Source organism: Haemorhous mexicanus, chromosome 4, assembly GCF_027477595.1.
Source record: "Haemorhous mexicanus isolate bHaeMex1 chromosome 4, bHaeMex1.pri, whole genome shotgun sequence".
NCBI classification, from domain to species: Eukaryota; Metazoa; Chordata; class Aves; order Passeriformes; family Fringillidae; genus Haemorhous; species Haemorhous mexicanus.
In genome coordinates, this window is record NC_082344.1 from 54,481,127 (window position 1) to 54,499,373 (window position 18,247).

General features: G+C 39.4%; 1 protein-coding gene across 1 annotated transcript; it reads right to left on the reverse strand.

Moving 5' to 3' along the window:
• Positions 1–1,052: 1,052 nt before the first annotated feature.
• On the reverse strand, positions 1,053–17,185 carry KLB (klotho beta). The gene is made up of 5 exons (XM_059844976.1): positions 16,381–17,185; positions 8,468–8,975; positions 5,920–6,188; positions 3,288–4,431; positions 1,053–1,702 (listed from the first exon to the last, which is right to left on the reverse strand). Exons 1-5 carry the CDS (start codon positions 17,116–17,118, stop codon positions 1,341–1,343), a joined length of 3,021 nt encoding a protein of 1,006 aa, XP_059700959.1. The 5' UTR covers positions 17,119–17,185; the 3' UTR covers positions 1,053–1,340.
• Between the last annotated feature and the right edge of the window lie 1,062 nt (positions 17,186–18,247).

Sequence of the window (18,247 nt, forward strand, 5' to 3'; positions counted from 1 at the left end):
GGACTTCATTCAGACTGAATGAATGTGCTCAGAGACTGGTGGGGCAGTGTGTAGGCCGTGCTACCGTGATCTTTCTGTGACAAAGTCATGAGGTGGCATTTTTGAATCACAGCATTAAGAAATAATAAAAGCATTTTTCTCACAGAGGAGACCAGTGTTCTTTCACAACTTTTCTCAAGCCTCAGACTTGTGATGACAGAATCTGAAGTAGATGAAAAACAAAACTGAAATCAGTAGAACAAGATTTGTTAAGGCCATTTAAACTAAATACATAGATAGAAGGGCCATTTAAACTAAATACATAGATAGAAGCAGTAGTCTGAAAATACAATGCTTTATTTTTATTGCTCAATTAAAAAAACAAGGGACTTGACCTCAAAGCTCAATTAGAGTGTATTTTTGAGTTTCACCAGCGGTGATTTGTTATCTGGGGATACAGCTTGGTTTCTTCACTGCTAATCTTGCCATGTAGCAACATCGAACTGGGAGGTTGTACTAATTCTGTGCAGTGGTAAAATCCACATTGTCACTTGCTCCATTCAATTTGGAAAAAATATATAAAATACTGGTGGGATAGTGCAGAAACATACTTGGCAACAAGTTGCTAAAACATCAATTCCAAAAACTGCCCAAGGATCCATTTGTATAATGACAAGTGCAATTTACATTAATCACTCTATTGAGTGGGTTAATAGTTACTATTTATTTAGATGTTCTCTGCTAGTAAAAATTTTTATGGCTGCCCCATTTTGGAAATGAAAAACAGTGATTGCATATGGTTTTGCTTCCAGTTACATTTGCTTAAAACTACTTCACCCAATCTGTAACGGATATCTCTTGGTCAATAATGGAGTTGACTTGGTTTTTGTTCTCTTAGGGGTATCTTCAGAAGCTGACCTGGCACATTTCATTCCTGGTGTTGTACTTAGATGAAGGTTTGTGGGGTTTAATAACATTTCTAAACCCTAACAGTTTTATGCTGAACAACACTCATAACATGAATACACATCACAAGACTTACAAACGTGCATATCAGTTCTCAAAAGTTGCTCTTTCCAAGTAAAGCTGTTTTAAAGGTTACTCCAAGGCACAGGAGGGTCGTAATTTTATTTTTTTTTAACATGAAGTTGTCTTCTAGGTATAGTAGATGGATTAAAGTAATTTCACAAGAAACAAGTGCCATGGCTCTTCTTCCTGTGGGTGTGATTACTTTGTTTTTGAATGAGTTGCTGGTGTGTGTGGCTGGAGTGACTCAGTGCTTTTCCTCAGTTGTCTGAGTGGTATCGTCCCACTGTAGAATGCAGTGATGGATCTCACTGAAAGTGGGCTTGTGCCCCCTTTTAAAATGAGACACAGATGCATTTGATGCTTTTTGCCTTAAAACGTTTCCTTCTTTTTCTTTTGTGAAAAAAAATAATAGCTAAAAGCAAACTGAAGGTAGAGAAGAGGCAGCAGGCAAAGAATATTAACGGCTTCTTCTGAGAAATAAACAAGCAGAAGCTACACTGCTTTTCATGGATAGAGGGGCCACAGACTGAGTAGTCAGCAGGAAAGCCATTGTTGCTTATCAGGCTATTGTAAAATCTTACTGAAGGCTTTTCTTTTGAATCTGAAGTGAAGAATCCAAATCTGGGCTTAGATTTTTCTTCAGTCAGCTTAAACGCATAGTAGCCTTTAATCTTGACTTTGTCAATGTAGTAGGCTGAGAAGGAAAAAAAAAACCAAAACAAAGTGTTAATAAAAACTTACATTTCTAGTAAAACCTGCATACTTTCTGGTAAGGAGTTCAGATTTCAAATTGTTATAAATTTTAAAAGTGCACTTGCATCATAAAATATTTACTGCTTCTAATACTCAATTGTCTCAATTACATAGGAACAGTGCCTTACTGTTTTAAAAAAATCCTTATGATTTTGGACCTACCCCATGAAAACTGGATTTGTACAGGGTTGGAGCTGGGAGTTAGTTTTCCTGGGAAAAGCTAGATGCTGCTCTTAACTGGAGCCAGCTGCAGTGACTTGGGAGCAGCTGCCCATAAGTGCCATGAGAGCAGCTTTCCAAGAATTCCTGCCTTCCTCCAAGGTGCTGAGTGAGACTACTTAAAAATAGCAGGCCTTGAAGTCATGCAATCAGTGAGCATAGTTTGGAATGTGACCCATACTAAGAACATGTAAACTTTTAATAACTTATTTCCTTTAGTAATGTATTGTTCTTTTGTTTGCAGTATGAAGTTAGCATGGAAAATAAATCAGTAAATGCTCATTATTCCTGTACTAACTGAAAAGGCTAAGCACTGGAGAGAGAACACTTTTTCTCTTGGTGCCTAAAAGTAATCTGAAGCCATGCTTAGCCGTGAGCAAGATTTGTCTCATTTTTTATTAATTCCTAGAGGAGAAAGCTGGATACCTAGACTGTGTTTGATGTCAGTTACCTCAGAAAAGCTTTTGAACCCCCCATGTCCTGATCAGGATCTCTCTAATGCTCACCAGTAGGAAACAGTGAGGGCAGGGATGTATTGCACATCTCATTTTGCCTGTATGGTTCAGGTACCAAGACTTTGCTGGTAGCCTGTGTCCCACTGCTTTTCTTTAATGATTGGTTGGAGGAAGAGGGAGGGGAGGACTCTGTAGCATTTCTCATACAATAAGCTGCTGCTGAAGATCCTTGCCTTGAACGTTTTTGTCCTCTACCTCCATAACTCTTACTAGTTTTTCTCTAAAGTGAAGAAGTAGATTTCCATATGTGCCCAGGAGAAAACAAGTAGTGGAACAAGAACTAGAGTTGGACTCTCCGTTGGACTCTCCGTTGGACTCTCAACAGCAGCTGGTGCTGCTGGTGCCCTGCTCTATTTCTTCTGTATGTCCCTCCAGGTCGCTGTGGATTTGCTTGCACTTTCCTGTCCAATGACTAGTTCAGCAATCAAGGAGGCTCTTGCCTTTCTTTGGAGAGTAGAAACATTAATTGTCTCTTGGGAGTTGTTGGGCTGAAGTGCAACCTCCTAATAATTTCTGAGTAACTACTCTGCTGTACGTGCATGCCCAGAGAGCTTCTCTCATGCTTTAAACTGGAGGCAGCTGTAGCTACGTTTTGTGTGAGGCACTTGATGCCATTCCTTTGTGTCGTGGCTGCCCTGAGTGTGACTGCAGAGTTGGGCCCCTCAGGGGGCTCAGTGCTGCTGGCTCCTGCATCTGAACCAGGACTGCTCGCTCTGTCCCAAGCAAGACTTAGCTGTGCCTGGGTCTGAGCCATGGAAATGGCTAGGGAACTTGAATCTGTCATGCACTCACCTTTTAAAACCTCTTGCATGTATTTGTCCAAGTAATAATTTCGAAGCTCATCATTGTCTAAGGATGGGTCATCTATTCCGTTTGCTGTGATGTAAATGTCGATGTCACCGTAAGTTTTTTTGATCCACCTGAGAACTTTGCGCATTCCCCAGGGCACCACTGCCAAACGAGAAGGAGAGCTCAGGCAGGTGATATCCTGCAGAAATTGAATGTCACGATCAAATTCATACCGGCTTCCATTCTGAGGTTCATCAATCACAAACCTGGTGGTGAAATGATTCAGTGCAAAAAAGTCAGCTGCACCTTTGACAAGCTGCTTTTCCTCACTTGTGAAAGATGGCAACAAAGTATATGAAAGGCCTTTTCTGTTTTTAAAGGTGATGTATTCCCTCATAGTAGCTGGATAGTCCCCAGTCTTAAATATGGGATTGGCAAACCAGCCTATTTCAAACTGAAGAAACCTGTTGGCAGCTTTTGAATGAGATTCAAAGAAGGGGTTGGCAGGCTCAGCCCAGTCGGAATGCAGGGACAGGGACACTTTGCCATACTGAGAGGACCGGTACCGCTCGTCGTATATTCTCCAGGCCATGGCGTGTGCTATTAACAAATTGTGTGCTGCCCGATAGGTGTCATTGCTGCTCCTGCTGTAGACATTGCTTAGCTGGTTTGGCTCATTTATTGTAATCCACAGTTTAACCAAATCGCCAAGCTCCCTAAAACATAAAGCTGCGTACTCTTGAAAAGCATAGGCAGTGGATTGGTTCAACCACCCTCCTGTCTGCAGCAAAGGACCTGGCAGGCCCAGGTACATGTGAGTTGGATAATACAAGGTGACCATGGACTGAATGTTCAGTTTCAGGGCTTCGCTAATCACACATCTGTAATACCTAAGAACTTGCCTGTTGACCACTGACAAATCTCCGTTGGGTAAAATTAGTGACCAGTCAAGTGCAAATCTGTAATGGGTGACTTTCATTTTTTCCAGGAGATCCAGTTGCTTTTTAATACTGACAAAATCTGTGCACTGTGCTGGTCGGGTTTTTAGCTTTACCCCTTCAACTTTGTGCAGAAGCCCATCTCCTGTGACATTCCAGAGGTACAAGCTGGAATCACAGAACTGTGGTGAGGAAGCTGCCGTTTCTGCCTGTGAAAATAAAAATATATTACACTGGGTTTTAATTAAATGAACAAAATATTTGCTTGTAATCTGCATTTCTGCCTGTGTTTAGCTGCCGATTAGTGGTGGATGTCAGATGGCCTTGCTTAAATGCTCCAGGGGAAAGAGGATAACCAACTCACCTATACTGGCTTTGTGCTAGTGGTCATCTTATCATTCTGTTCCTTTCCCTATGAAAAACATCAAAATTGCATTTTTTTCTTTTCGATTACACATGGGCATTTGCCCTGCCACCAGCCTACATGACATGTTTTCACAGAGATAGCTCTCCCTGATCAAGTTCACTCTGGTCATGCTCACAGCAGTTCTCAGGCAGCTGCCTGGAGAGCAGGTGGTGAGAACAAGCACCAGAGGCTGTACAAGGCAGGCACGGATTATTTTGGCACTGCTGCTGTGATCAACCTTGTGAAACTGAGGCATATTTATCTGACATGAACAGCTTGTAGCATTTAGTTATATCTTTTCTATCTCCTACTAGTTGAAAAATTTCAGAATAACACATTTTTTTATTATTCCGATTATTAAATGCTTTTTGTAGGTTTCAAAGTACAAAATAGTAAAGTTTAAAATATTTAGATTGCTTTTTTCCAAAGGAAATGTACTTTTTTTTGTGCTGCATATTAACAAGATATATAGAAGCTTAACTTTTTCTTCCCCTATGGTTGTCAGTGAATAGGTTAAATTATGGGATTTTGTTGTTATTTTTTGAGGCTGATATTTGCCATGGGACTGTCTGGGTGCAATGACAAGACAGGAAATCCAACACTGGTCATACATACAGTTGGCTTATTTACTAAGTTTAAAGCAGAAATAGAAGAAAAATGAAGTATAAATAGGTCCTGTAGGAGCCAGTTTGGATAAAAGGTTTTATGATCTGTTTTCTAATGTGAGCTCAGATGGTAAAAGCTCAAGGTTGGTTATCGTCACCTGTGCTATGTTTCTTTTTTAAGAATGGCTTCTTACCCACTTGTCTGAGTGGCACTTAGAGCCAGGCCTAAGCCAGGAATGTTCTTCTGCTGTAGACAAGACCTGGAGCCACCAGCATAATCACCTTGTCCCTGCCCTTTGTCACTCTCTCCATCACAAGCATCCCTATGGCCACACTGCAAACTGGATTTGGAAACCCCTGGTTGAAAAATAACCCAGTAACAATTGGTTGGATCTTGGTCTGAAATTTCCTCATCTGATCTGCCACATGGAGACACAAGCAGAGGGAGGGCCATGCTTGGAAGGGCTCCTGCAGCAGGGTCTGCTGCTGCAGCAGTAGCCAGCACTCTGTGACCAGCTCACCTGAAAACCTGGAAGCACATGAAATTGAACCAATGCAATTATGGCTTAACTTCTGTTGGCAGTGGGCATTGAAATTCTGGAATGCAAGGTGCCGTGTAGGGTCATTTGTTCACGGAGTTGCTCATCACTCTCTTGCCAGTGATCTGCTTAATCTTTTATGCTTACCTTGAGAACAGACTCGGTGATACCCCAGGAGAAGTCACAGGAGAACTGAGCTTGCAAGTTTGGGGTAGAATCCTTTGGGAAGAAGCCATTTTCTCTTATGATTTGTTTATAATAAAGTGCAGATGACTTGGGAATCCTTTCCTTTTTTTTGCTTTTGAAGTCTACATAAAATAATCCACGCCTGATGCTGTAAGCATGTTGCCATTCGAAGCCATCAAGGAGGGACCAGGCTGTGTAACCAAACACATCTATGTTGTCGTATTTAATAGCTGCATAAGAGAAGGTAACATCCATGAGTCCTGGATTCATTACTCTAACATATATAAGGGATATTTATGAGAAAGGGCTATTTATTTTGAAAATCTTGAGTGTCTTCTCAAAGTTTGTATTGACCCACTGTAATTCATTGCAAAACTGATGTATATATCTTAGTCTTTTTTTACTAAAAAAAAAGGTGCCCTTAAGAAATTAAATTACCATAGGATGCTTTATTTCTGCTCTGACCAAACAAGAAATATTATACCACATCCAGGTTTGAAGTTGCATTTGACAATTTGCCAGTAAAATAATATCAGTAAAATTAGAGAATCATGAGTCAAAATAAAGGGAGCAACAGTTGATCTGGTTTGTAACTTTGTCATGAAGCTAAAACTCTCCACCTTTATTTGAAAGATGTCTGCAAGCTCATGGGAATGTCTACTCAGCTTGTAAATTGAAAAATCTATTTTGTTGGCATGGGACTTTTAATGACTTTAGAGAAGTAGGGTAGAGCAACCCAGAGACTGATTTAGTTACAAAATGGGTGCAGGGCATACTGATTTCTTCAAGCAATCTTAATGTCCCTCTTGCAAAGGAGTCTAGATATGGTCTTTTACATATACTATATGAAAAAGATGACAACACAACTGCTTTCTCAGATGTGGAACCTGATTCTTCAGGAAGGGCAGCAGAGCCTGCAAAGCAGTTGCTCAGCAGACACCAACTAACCACAATGCTTTTCACCTGTGCAGGCTCGTGCCAGCTGGCAGCCTGCAAGGAAAAGTCCAAACTCCATGGTCAGTCATGTTCACTGCCTGTCACCACCTTTAAGCTGGGAAATAACATGGGATAACTCTTCATGTTAACCTTATAAGGGCTGGAGTACCCTAGGCAAAGCAGTGACCAAGTAGGGTTGCTGAGGATTTTGACCCAGACAGGTGGACAAACCATATTTTACCTGTAGTCCACCACACCAGTAAGCCAAGGAATAGAGATGAAATTTTCTGGTTTACTCTTTCCCAATATCGTTTAGCTTCATTTTCTCAGGACAAATAATTCTGCATCATTCTGTATTTCCACCGAACTTCCTTGCCCTAGTCACACCAGGCTGCAACTTGGGCACATAGCTGTTTTGCACAGTGCATGTATTGATGCAGCTGAGTTCCAAAGTACCCAGCAGCATGGGCATAGTCCAGCTGGATGTTTTCCTAGTTGCCAGATGAAATCAGAAAGCCCAAGAGCTTGCAATGTGAGTATATGGGAAGCTGATAGACAAGGCCAGAATAGAGGAAAGGAGATGAGGAAATGTAACAAAGCAATATAATGGCATGTATTTTCAAAGAAGGCAACTTCTAAATTAGGGAAACCATGGGAGAAAGTACAAAAATATCTGAAAATACCCACTGCAAAATGCAGAGGCAGAGAATGATGTAGAGGATAAAGAGATAAGCTAGAATGGCCTTGCAAGTAAAGATGAGTACTTGATGTCTGCATTGAGGAAGGTTGAACAAATGGGAGCAGGCATCAAGGGATAGAGCAAGTGACAACTGAGAACATTTTTGTTTGTAGAAGCATATTGAATAGATGGGGGTAAGTTTAGTTGTCAGAGCAAAAGATGCTGTCGTACTTGAGATGGTGCATGCTGAGTTTTTGTGGCCATTTAAATGGGTAGGGGAAAAATTACTATTTTATGTATGCTTTATGTAAAGAAAATTAAAAGTTAGGCATGTGATAGGTAGAGATCTGGTGGATCAGAGAGAGAGTATGTTTGTAGCATTGTCTGCAGGGACAGTGAAAGGAAAGGGCAGAAACAGGTCAGGATCCTGACTGAGTGTTGGAGTGAGGATGAGAAAATAAGGGGAAGGTTTGGGGAAGAAACAAAGGGCTGAAGGTAGGAAAAGTCAGGAGTTAACTAAGGTCCCTATGTCACCAGAGGTGACATTCACAGAAGATCTCAAGGCTTTTCTGTACCTACTATAGGTGGAGTCTTAGAGTCCTGAAGGAGTAATAGTTTCAGTTTGGAAACCCTAACCCTAACCAACCCTAACCCAATGCAGATGTTGGACTTTAGCTTTCTGGGACAGGGACTATGGGTTTTTTCTGTTTGTACAACACCTAGCACCAGTATATCCTGATCCATGACTTGTACTCATGCAGTATAAATAATTAATGATTAACTTTGTTGCCATTATCTCATTAAAAAAAAAAAAAGACTAAATTATTACAGAGCTAAATATCAAACAATCAAAAGTGCTCTCTGAAAAATCCAACATGTAATTTCTGTACAAACCTTGTAAAACCTTATTAATGAAATTTTTCATCATATAGATGGCTGTGGTGTCATCTGTTTTCACATGGCTGTCAGTGAACCAGCCATTCTCTGCAATCAAGATTCGAGGACTGTTGTATTCCAGTTTAATCCAGTTCAGTACTTCCCTCAAATTGAGTGACAAATTTTGTCCCATTTTCGGTAGAGTGTTTGGAGGTTTAAAGTTACTAGGACCAAAGGAAAATGCGAAGAAGTCAGCTGTTCCCTTTATGTAGTTTTTTTCCTCTTCAGTAAAGTTTGGCAGAAACAAGAATTCATTTTTCAGTTCTTCTGGATAATCCCCATCCCCGTGGATGGGTTTAGCAAACCATCCGAGTACTCTCTCCATGGACTTCTGACATTTAGAAATGTCTGACTCATCTTCCAATTTGTTAGGCTCGATCCAGTGGGATCCCAATACTATGGATATCATCCCCTTCTGATAGGGTTCAAAGTGTTCTTGGTAGGTATGCCAAACTTTTGCATGTGCCTGATGAGAGAAAAATAGCATTAAATTGTAACTCTAATAAGTCTCTGTGGGTTGGCAGCCAGAGAGGCAGCTAGCTCCATCTGAGCCACTGCAAGCTTATATGGAAGCATAAGTAAGGGAACAAGGATTAGCCTGCACAGTTTAATGGGCAATCACTGTTACCCTGCAAGGTTCCTTGGGATGAGGGCAAGGCTCAGACTCATGTCCTATGACATGTTAGGGCTGTGGCTTTTTGCCTTTTAACACACGTCTAAATTTCAGGAGAGATCCCAGCAGGGATGAGAACAGCTATTGTTACACAGACACTTTGGAACAGCTCTAACAATGGGATTTGAACTTTGTGATCTAGCCATTCTTTCTCTGTCAAATGGTGGTTCCTGATATGGTTAAAATTTCAAACCATCTTTACAATTATTCCATCAATGATGCATCTTATATGATATTTCATTTGTCAGTGGTGACTCTGTGCTACTAACTGCTCTGTGCTCCGGGGGCTACCTGGACTTACTCTGATCAAACCACATCCCCCCCACCCCTCTTCTTGGGATTTATTTGTTTTATTCTGCCCTAGTCATATAAGCAAGTGTTCAAGTTTTGATATTGCACAATCCCTACATGTAAAAACTTGGGAAAAGGACCCAGCTGTGAAGTTTGAAGCCAAATGTCAACTTTCACAGCTCTGAGTGAGAATTTTGTTCAGGATTTTAGTTAATTTCCTCTTTGAAATGGCCACTGAAATGTATCACATCTTAATACTGCTTTTCTGATTATCATAATGTTGTTATTATTGCATGTCACAATTAGCTTCAAATGTCACATTATTAATTACCAAATAAGGGCACACAGCAGACAAAGCTTACACAAAACCAGAAATACATGGGAGATTGAGGAGCCACTAGCATTGTAAAAGTCCTGTAAGGAAACAGGACAGGTAGGTCAGAGAGGAGTGACCCTGGACTGCAGTGTAAATCAGGTGATCTGATGCAGGGGAGGGGAGCTGACCTCTCCCAGCTGAAGAGTTGTCAAGTAACTCAAAGTTTACCCTATGCCTGGAGTGTGGTGTTATGCTCTTAAGCTGGAAAGAAAATAATAGTTTGCACCCAGAGAAAACAATTAGGAGCATTGTGAAACACTGAGTGCTGAGTTAGATTGTCATCATTACTAAGCCAAACAGCATTGCTTGCCTTTGACAATAATTTCAGTTAATTTATCTAGAAACACACAGCCTTGACAGTTAAAAAAAAACTCCAAAAGGCCTGATGTCAGGTAGGTGTTTGTTTAAGCTGGGGGGTACCAAAGAATTACAGTTTGTGAAATTTTGTGTATCAGTTGTTTATGGTTTCTAAGGTCGTGCTCGTAACATTTGTTCAAAGTCTGTCTTTGAAAATACTGATAAAGTGACACTAACCTTTGAAGTGCAGGTTCTGTAGCTGAAGAGGAAAGCCAGCAAAAATGGACTCTTGAGGCAAATTGCAAGATAGAGTTAAAGTATTGTAAAATTGATTTCTTAGTAGCCTCATCAGAAAACCTAAGTGGCCAGTGCCATCTCCTCAGCTGCCCTCACAGTCCTCTCCTGAAAGTCCCTCCAGCTTAGGGGGGCTGCTGGGGCCAGGCTTACTCTGTGCTCTGCCCCTAGGGTTTCCTCACCTGGTTTGCAGAGTTTTTCTGCAGACACAGCCCACAAACACCACTGTTGAACAAGAGGCATATGGCTGCATTGGCTTAACAAGAAACCCCCCACTGCACTCAGCTGTATGATGCACAGTGCCAAGTACCATGACAACAGCACCAGGTAAATCATAGCAGTCACACTTTTCCAGGTGAAGTGCAGAAAGATGGCATTGCCAAAATAACAACTATTGACATGTAAAAGCCAAGAATCTCTCATCGTATTCATACACATCTTCAGGAAGTGATTAGAAGAAAATAAAGTTACTATTAAAAATAATGTGTACAGTAGAGGACACAGCCCCAGGTAAAACTCTAGAGGAGTAGACCTCAATTATAAATAAGCACATTTATTTTGAGTCAAGATAGAATCCACATATACAAACTTGTATGTATCACTGATGACTTAATTCTGAGGATTAACACTCACTGTTAAAAACTACTCACTGTCTACAGTAAAGGTTTTACAGACACAGTAGACACATAGTTACCTATAAATCTGATTTGAGTTGTAAATTATCTGTAAAGAGGCTTAACATTCTCAGATAGAAGGTGTTTGTTAAATGCAAACTATTGTTGATGGAATCAGCTGATTTATAGAATTTGTTTTTAAGAGCAGATATGAAACAAACATCAATTTAAAAGCTGTATCATACATCAAATTGGGTATTTTCAGTAAATCTTGACTAATCTTTTTTCAGTTAGAGTTTAATCCCTGATCTTTCACTTTCCTTGTTAGAGCAAGGACAAATGTCAAGGCTAAATACACAGTTAAAGTAGGATCAATATTGGGTATTTATTCTAGATACGTATGACTCATTAATTTCAGCATATTTTCCTGGTATAAATGTAGAAAATATTCCCTAGTCTTGAAAGTCACAGAGAGTGCTATGTCAATTAGTACTAACCCTGTAAAAAGGCTAGAAAAATCATCTTAATAAACTAAAGACAACAGTATTTGGTCTTCTCTCTTTTTGAAACATTCTCATACTCCCTGAAATTCTGATCCTGTAATTTATCATATGCACATGCAAAGAGCTTTCAGTAGAGCAATACTTTCAAATTCTTAAGATACTTTAGTCAAACAATTTTTCTTGGAACAGCAATGAGTATACAAAACAACGTCAGGGGTATATGGAGTTATTTTAGTGTGCTGGAAATCAATAACATTTAGGAAAATTAGAATTGAAAAAATGATAATAAAATTATTTGGGCCTTTTGTTTACTTGTCTGGTGTTTAAACCATGAAGAACTAGAATATAATGTGATGATGATATTACATTTCAGAAAAAGGACAGGGCCGTGTGGCTTATTTGGAGAGTGTATTTCTGTTCAAGACTTTTTGGGTCTGTGGTAAAGATGCCCCATAGTCAGTAGAGCTAAAGTAGAATTAAACCCTTTCTTTTGCAAACTGACTCTCGATCCTTGTGAAGGATTGCCTACATCTTGAGGAGCAGGTGACTACACTTCTTGAGAGGGTGTTATGAAGGACTGAGGCTTTACTATCATAATTTGTCGCATGTTAACTGTCCTGCATTTGGATTGTGTTTTCCCTAATGATTACCAAGAGATCTAAGAAAGCTAACCTGAAAATAACAAATCATCAAGAAACTATGAATCAGTGCTGAATTTTACATCATCACCAATGGCTCCTACTATTTGAAAAACCTTTACAAAGCACTTTACAAGCACAGATGATTCTGGTGTCCACCCTAGAGCCATATTTGATGGAGACAGGCTTCCCTTCTCCTGTAAGAAACACAGGTGCTGCTGTAGTTTCATCTTTCTGCCTCCTGAGGAAAGGAGTCTCCTTTGGAGGAAGGGAAGGAAGTGTCTGGTAGGACATAGAGGTAATAATTATTTCCCATTCATGAAGTAGAAATTTGTTTTTAAGGAGAATGAATTATAGGACTTTCCTGGGGCAGACTCATCCACAGATCCCAAAGTCAGCAGTGTCCACGAAGAGATCCTGGCATAGTGAGAAATATCAAAGAGCTGGGAGTAATGCAGCTGGGCACAGATATATAGGGAGACACCAGGCTTGAAAGTATCACCATACTTTTTCCAAGTATGTGATGAAGACATTTTTTAGGGAGACCTCATTATGATATTTCTCTCCTGGGCTTTTCTGCCATGTGTCTCACATAGGTCCAGCCACAAAGATTCATTGCCTTTGTATTTTCTTGCTTCTTGTCAGATTTATTTACTGATAAATCAAAGAAATCCATCTAATTTTTCTGTGTGCCATTTTTTTTCTTCTCTGCTTCAGTATGACATCTGCCTGAGGAGCAAACTCATAGTTTTTTTATTTTCTTTGATGTGTCTTTCAAATGTTGCATAGCAAGTTAGCTGTTATCATTAATTGTTTTCTGATGTTGCCTTTGTGAAGTGCAGTCTCCTTTAAAGAAGAATGCAGTATTGATGGCCCCTCTCCATCTGGTATAAGACTCCACATGGTCCTTTTATTACTCATAATGACCATACAATTGAAAATACATTTATCTAAGAGAATCCCTTAGCAATATACAAATAAAAAGCATCAAAGTTCAGATTCCTTATTAATTTCTGTAGAGGTAGTATAGAGTCCTTTGAAATGGTCAGTGGCAATGATTACCTTCTGTGTATGAATAGAACACATAGTAACATGCAAATATGTTTTTAAAATTGAAATTTTTTAAACTCAGATTTGAAATTCTTCTTCTGAGCTATTTTCCCAATGTGGATCTCCTAAGCACCCTGCTTATCAGCCTCTGATTCTGCATTCACTACCTCTCTTTTTAGATCTTGAATAGCAAGGCCTGTGTAAAAGGCAGGGCTGTCTCTTAAGCAGATGTGTTTGGGGCATCCCCTTAACAGGATGCAAGGCTTGGAGGGAGCACAGGCAGGAGGTGATTCAGCATCAGCAATGCCCTGTGCCAGCCAACACACAGAGCTCTGGGATGGATGAAGACAGACCAACCTTACTTTTGTTGGAAAGCCTTAATTAGATCATTATCTGCCTAGTTACCTACATGAATTTATTCATGGAAGCAGATTACTTTTTAATCTGTTCTAAAATGCATCTCATTATGGAAATGATCCTTGAGGTCCTCTTCCAACCTGTTATTCTGTGAACTTTTGAGATACCAGCCAATTTTTTTTTGTTTTAAGACACTGTATTGCTTTTGAAAGCAATAAAATCAATATGTTTAAAACTAAGAGAAATTTCTCCAGCCCTTTTCAAGGGACACAAAGATCTCCAACAACTTTCAAATTGTTCTTACAATAAAATAATCCAAAGTCCAAAAAAGCAGGGGTTTATAGTTTGTTATATTGTTTTTGTGATTCTATTAAACTTAGCTTCAGGTTATGATTGATATATCACAAAAAAGCACTCCTTTATATAAACAGTGCTTAGTTCTGATAACAGCACGACTGCAACGATATGCAAGTAAATGAAACTAAAAATAGGATTCATGCAAGAGCTTCATTTAATTTCTCCAAAGATGCTACAAAAAGATTTGAGAATGATTTTCAGCAAATTGCTGTGCAACAATGTGGTGGCCAGATTAGCTTCATTTCAGCATTACAGACCTGTTTTTCCTGCTCTGTATATTTAATGGGTGGACCTGGTTTGTGCACAGGGTGGCATTGAGGAACAGCCTGTCCAAAAATGAAGCCTTGACATGGACAAGAACATGGTTCTTCCTAAAGGGGATTACATAAATGGCAATCTTTTCAAGAGCTTTAACAGGCTTTGCCTCACACTGCCAAAACCTGACATTTGGTTGATCTTTTATTTTTGGGATAATGTTTTCATTTGCAATGGGGAATTAGAAGGTAGCCAGAATATAATGTCTGAGAAACAGACCAGTATATATCAGTCATGAAATAAAACCCCATGTGAAATCTTTTTAAAGAGAGAATCTTATAATTTTTCTTGATTCTCAAAGGAGAGATATTTCACAACACATGAATCCTGATGCCTCAATACATTCTATGAATACTGTATTGTCAACAATGCAAAATAACTGGGCATTTCAACTCGCACAAAAATCTCTGAGAAAGAGTCTGGCTAGTTGGCTTAGAACATACAGTACCAGATGTGCCTTCTGTGGAATGGCTGGCTGGCATTACAGTCTATTAAAAGAAATAAATAATTACATCTAGAGACAAGAAGAGTTGACTCATATGCACTGGTACCTCAAGAGTTTCCATTCCATCCCTAACCCTAACCAGAAAACTCCAGTTCCTCAAACACTTTACTACAAATTTGAGATTTTTCATTGATCTCAAATCTAGAATCTTCAGAAATTTTTAAGTAGTATAGGAGAGAATTGCTAATACTTTAGGTAATGTTCATGGGGTTGTAAGAAGGGGAGAATGATTTCTGCCCACGGATAATAAAACGGTAGCTAAAGGATTGTGTGCTGCTGAAAGTCTCCTTAACTCCTCCATCCAAGTGATTTATTTTATACTCTAGAACAAGAAGCAACTATCAAATCAAGTCTGAGAGACGATATTGATCAAGAAAATTAGGTCAGTAATTTGTGTATCAGACCCAGCTGTGCTTGCTTTCCTGGAAAATTCAATTGATTCTTTGGAAGAGGAAAATCACTCCCTGTGTGTGGTGTGCTGCTTACATGGATTTTACAGAAAGTGCAGACACTGCCTAGTTGGTACTCCACATTTGATTGTGACACTCAGAAATGAAGGCAAGAAATATTGCAAACTTATATCTTTCATATGCATTATATAAAATAGCGCTTGAAAACAGAAAGAATTATTTGGCATCAGTTTCCTTTGAGATGCTTCACAAATCTTTATAGTTAAATCATTCTTCTGCTAAGTCTGAAATCAGTTTGTGACTCAGGATGCTTGACAACTTTTCTGTGTGTAAAACTTCTATTGACTGCAGTGTGACTTTTTTGAAAAATGATGTTCTGAAGGTTCAAGGCCAGAGGTAAATACAAAAATTTGTCAGTTGCAGAATATTTTAACTACTCTGGCAAATAATTTTTTCCCCACATGCATACTTCTTTCTGTAGGATTAACCCATTCAGATTCATTTGTTAATTACATGTGTGATGTACTCAAGTTGTAGAAAAATCCTCCTTGTGACAGTTAAGAATAGTCTCAGGGGGAATTATACTGGCTGCAGAGATGGGATAGAGACCTGCTCTGTGAAGTACTTTGAGTACAGCAGATGCAAAAAACACTGTACATTGTGGAAATAATTTGAAACTCTCAAGTACTGAAGAAAACATTTGTTTTCTTCTGAACCCAAGACGTGCCAGCCTTACTAGTTTAGAAGCAAACAGTTTGCAATATGATCTTACTAAGTTAGAACAAATCACATTTACATATACATACTCTATGGCCAGTAAAGTTGATTCAATATGCAAATACAAATTAATTTCCTTTTAAACTAATAGAATAGTCATTTCAGTATGGCCAAATCTGTTGAACTAAATGTAAAGAACAAAGAATGCTCTTTAAGAGTTAGAATTTGTATGTAAAAACTAATTTAAATAAAACAATAAAGAAGCACTTTAGAACAAATAATTATTGAATCAGCTGTTGTGACAAGCAATAAAATCAAAGTGAGGGTTAACAGAAAAACTGCCTTAGCTAAAGGCTATTTTTAGTGCTTTCACAGTAGGTGATTTTTTAAAAAAGCATTGATCACAGGACCAATTCTTCCTATTATTTCCCAGAGCAGTGCAAGATCAATTTGTAAAATCTTATTATACTGTACCTTGATCAAATTGTGTCCTACTGAGTAGACAGTTCTTATTTTCCCTCTCTCTCCTGGAGCATGAATACCTGTGCCATACCCATGCCAAGCAACTAAATATGGATTGTGGATTGTAATCCAATATTTAACACGATCCCCAAAGGTCTGGAAGCAAAATGTGGCATAGTCATTGAAAATCTCAATCACAGATTCATTTTTCCATCCCCCATATTTTTCTTGCAGCATCAAGGGCAGGTCCCAGTGGTACAGTGTAACCACGGGGTCAATATTTCTGTAGAGTAAAGAGTCAATAAGGGTGTTATAATACTGAAGTCCTTTTTCACTGGGAGCTGCCACCACTCCAGTGGGGAAGAGCCTTGACCATGAAATTGAAAACTGGTAAAAAGTAACTCCCAAAAACTCCAGAGCAGACAAATCTTTGTCCAACAGGATATAACTGTCACTGGAGGTGCCTGCGCTGTCAGCGTCCCTGAACTCCGAGCGGGTGAAGCGGTCCCAGATGGAGGAGCCCTTCCCGTCCTTCCTCCAGCTGCCTTCCACCTGGAAAGCTCCTGTCCCTACCCCCCAGAGAAAATCCTTGGGGAAAGTGTCATATAAAAACATCTGTGTTTCGCTCACGGGGCTGAAGTGGGAGTCCTTTTTCCACACAGATCTTCCCTCTCCAGCAAGCCCAGTAACTATCCTCACGAAAACCAACGTCCAAAAAGCAACAATCTTCTCCGGTCGCTGGCCACACATTGTGCCAGTTTGTAGTGCCAGCGTTAAAAATCAGATTTCTTGTACTGATGCTGAAAAAATTCCATTCTTTCGCCAGAGTCCATGCCGTGCAGACCGTTTTCATTTGCCACAAGCTGCTGTAGTGTCTTATCAAAGCTTCACTGAAAGCTTGTGATTGTAAAAGCCCTGTCAATGATTAGCCTGAACTGTGAGACGTAGAAGGGATCCGAGAATGGTGTAATTTATAGGGAGGTGGCCTCTGCATGACCACTGAGACACCTACCTGACTTCTTACTGCAGCCTGCCTCAACAACAGAAATGCTAGGAACTAATTTATTATCATTTAAAGGTCAGTCATTCAGGTTGGATAATACAGGGGACAGAGGGTCTAAGAAGCTATCACATCCTTTATTTCTTGTGGAGCTGTATTTTGAGGAAACATTAATACAATTCACACTACATAATCACCAATTTAAAGGAGATTTATCCTGTCTGTGTAACTGGATGGCTGGAAGGGCACTGCATGATTCCTCAGTCCTACCCTGCTCAAACAATCTACTTCTGCTGAAAAACTCTTCCCAGACTTGTGGGAAATTTTGTTGTGAACAAGAGATGCACATACATCCAACTAACTACATAAAAACACAAAGCAAGTCAATATTTCTTTCAAACACCAAATGCAACCATTTTTCTATCCCAAATAAAAGTCTCCCATACAGCACTATATACAGCAGCAGTACAAAATCAACAGGGGACTGTTCCAGTTCTTACACAATTTTCCTGGATTTCTTCAAATAAACACAATTAGCAGAGATAATTAGCCCTGAAAAATTCTATTTCATTATTGATTAGTTTAACAATTCATATACACAGCTGGAGCATCAGTACAGCAAATATTTATACAGCAATTTTGCAGTATAATTTAATCTTTTAACATGTTTAGCAACAGTATGTGTGTTGAGATACAGTCAATTTACTCAACAGAGTAGGAATGATGCCTGCCATTTTTGTTTTTCTGGAGGTACAGTAATATAAAGTGTAACAGTAATAGTAATAGTCATATAGTAATAGACATATAGTAATAGACACTGTGTGACCACAGCTGCAGAAGAGCCTTGAGGAACAACACAGAAGTACGAAGTAGCTTTGC

What these genes read in the sequence shown, in the direction of transcription:
- KLB (XM_059844976.1), bottom strand. Translation starts at nt 17,118, where the DNA reads ATGTGTGGCCAGCGACCGGAGAAGATTGTTGCTTTTTGGACGTTGGTT. An exon ending in TAGGACACAATTTGATCAAG is followed by an intron (nt 8,976 to 16,380) that starts GTACAGTATAAT and finishes TTCTCTCATCAG; the next exon opens with GCACATGCAAAAGTTTGGCA. An exon ending in TCACCGAGTCTGTTCTCAAG is followed by an intron (nt 4,432 to 5,919) that starts GTAAGCATAAAA and finishes TTATTTTCACAG; the next exon opens with GCAGAAACGGCAGCTTCCTC.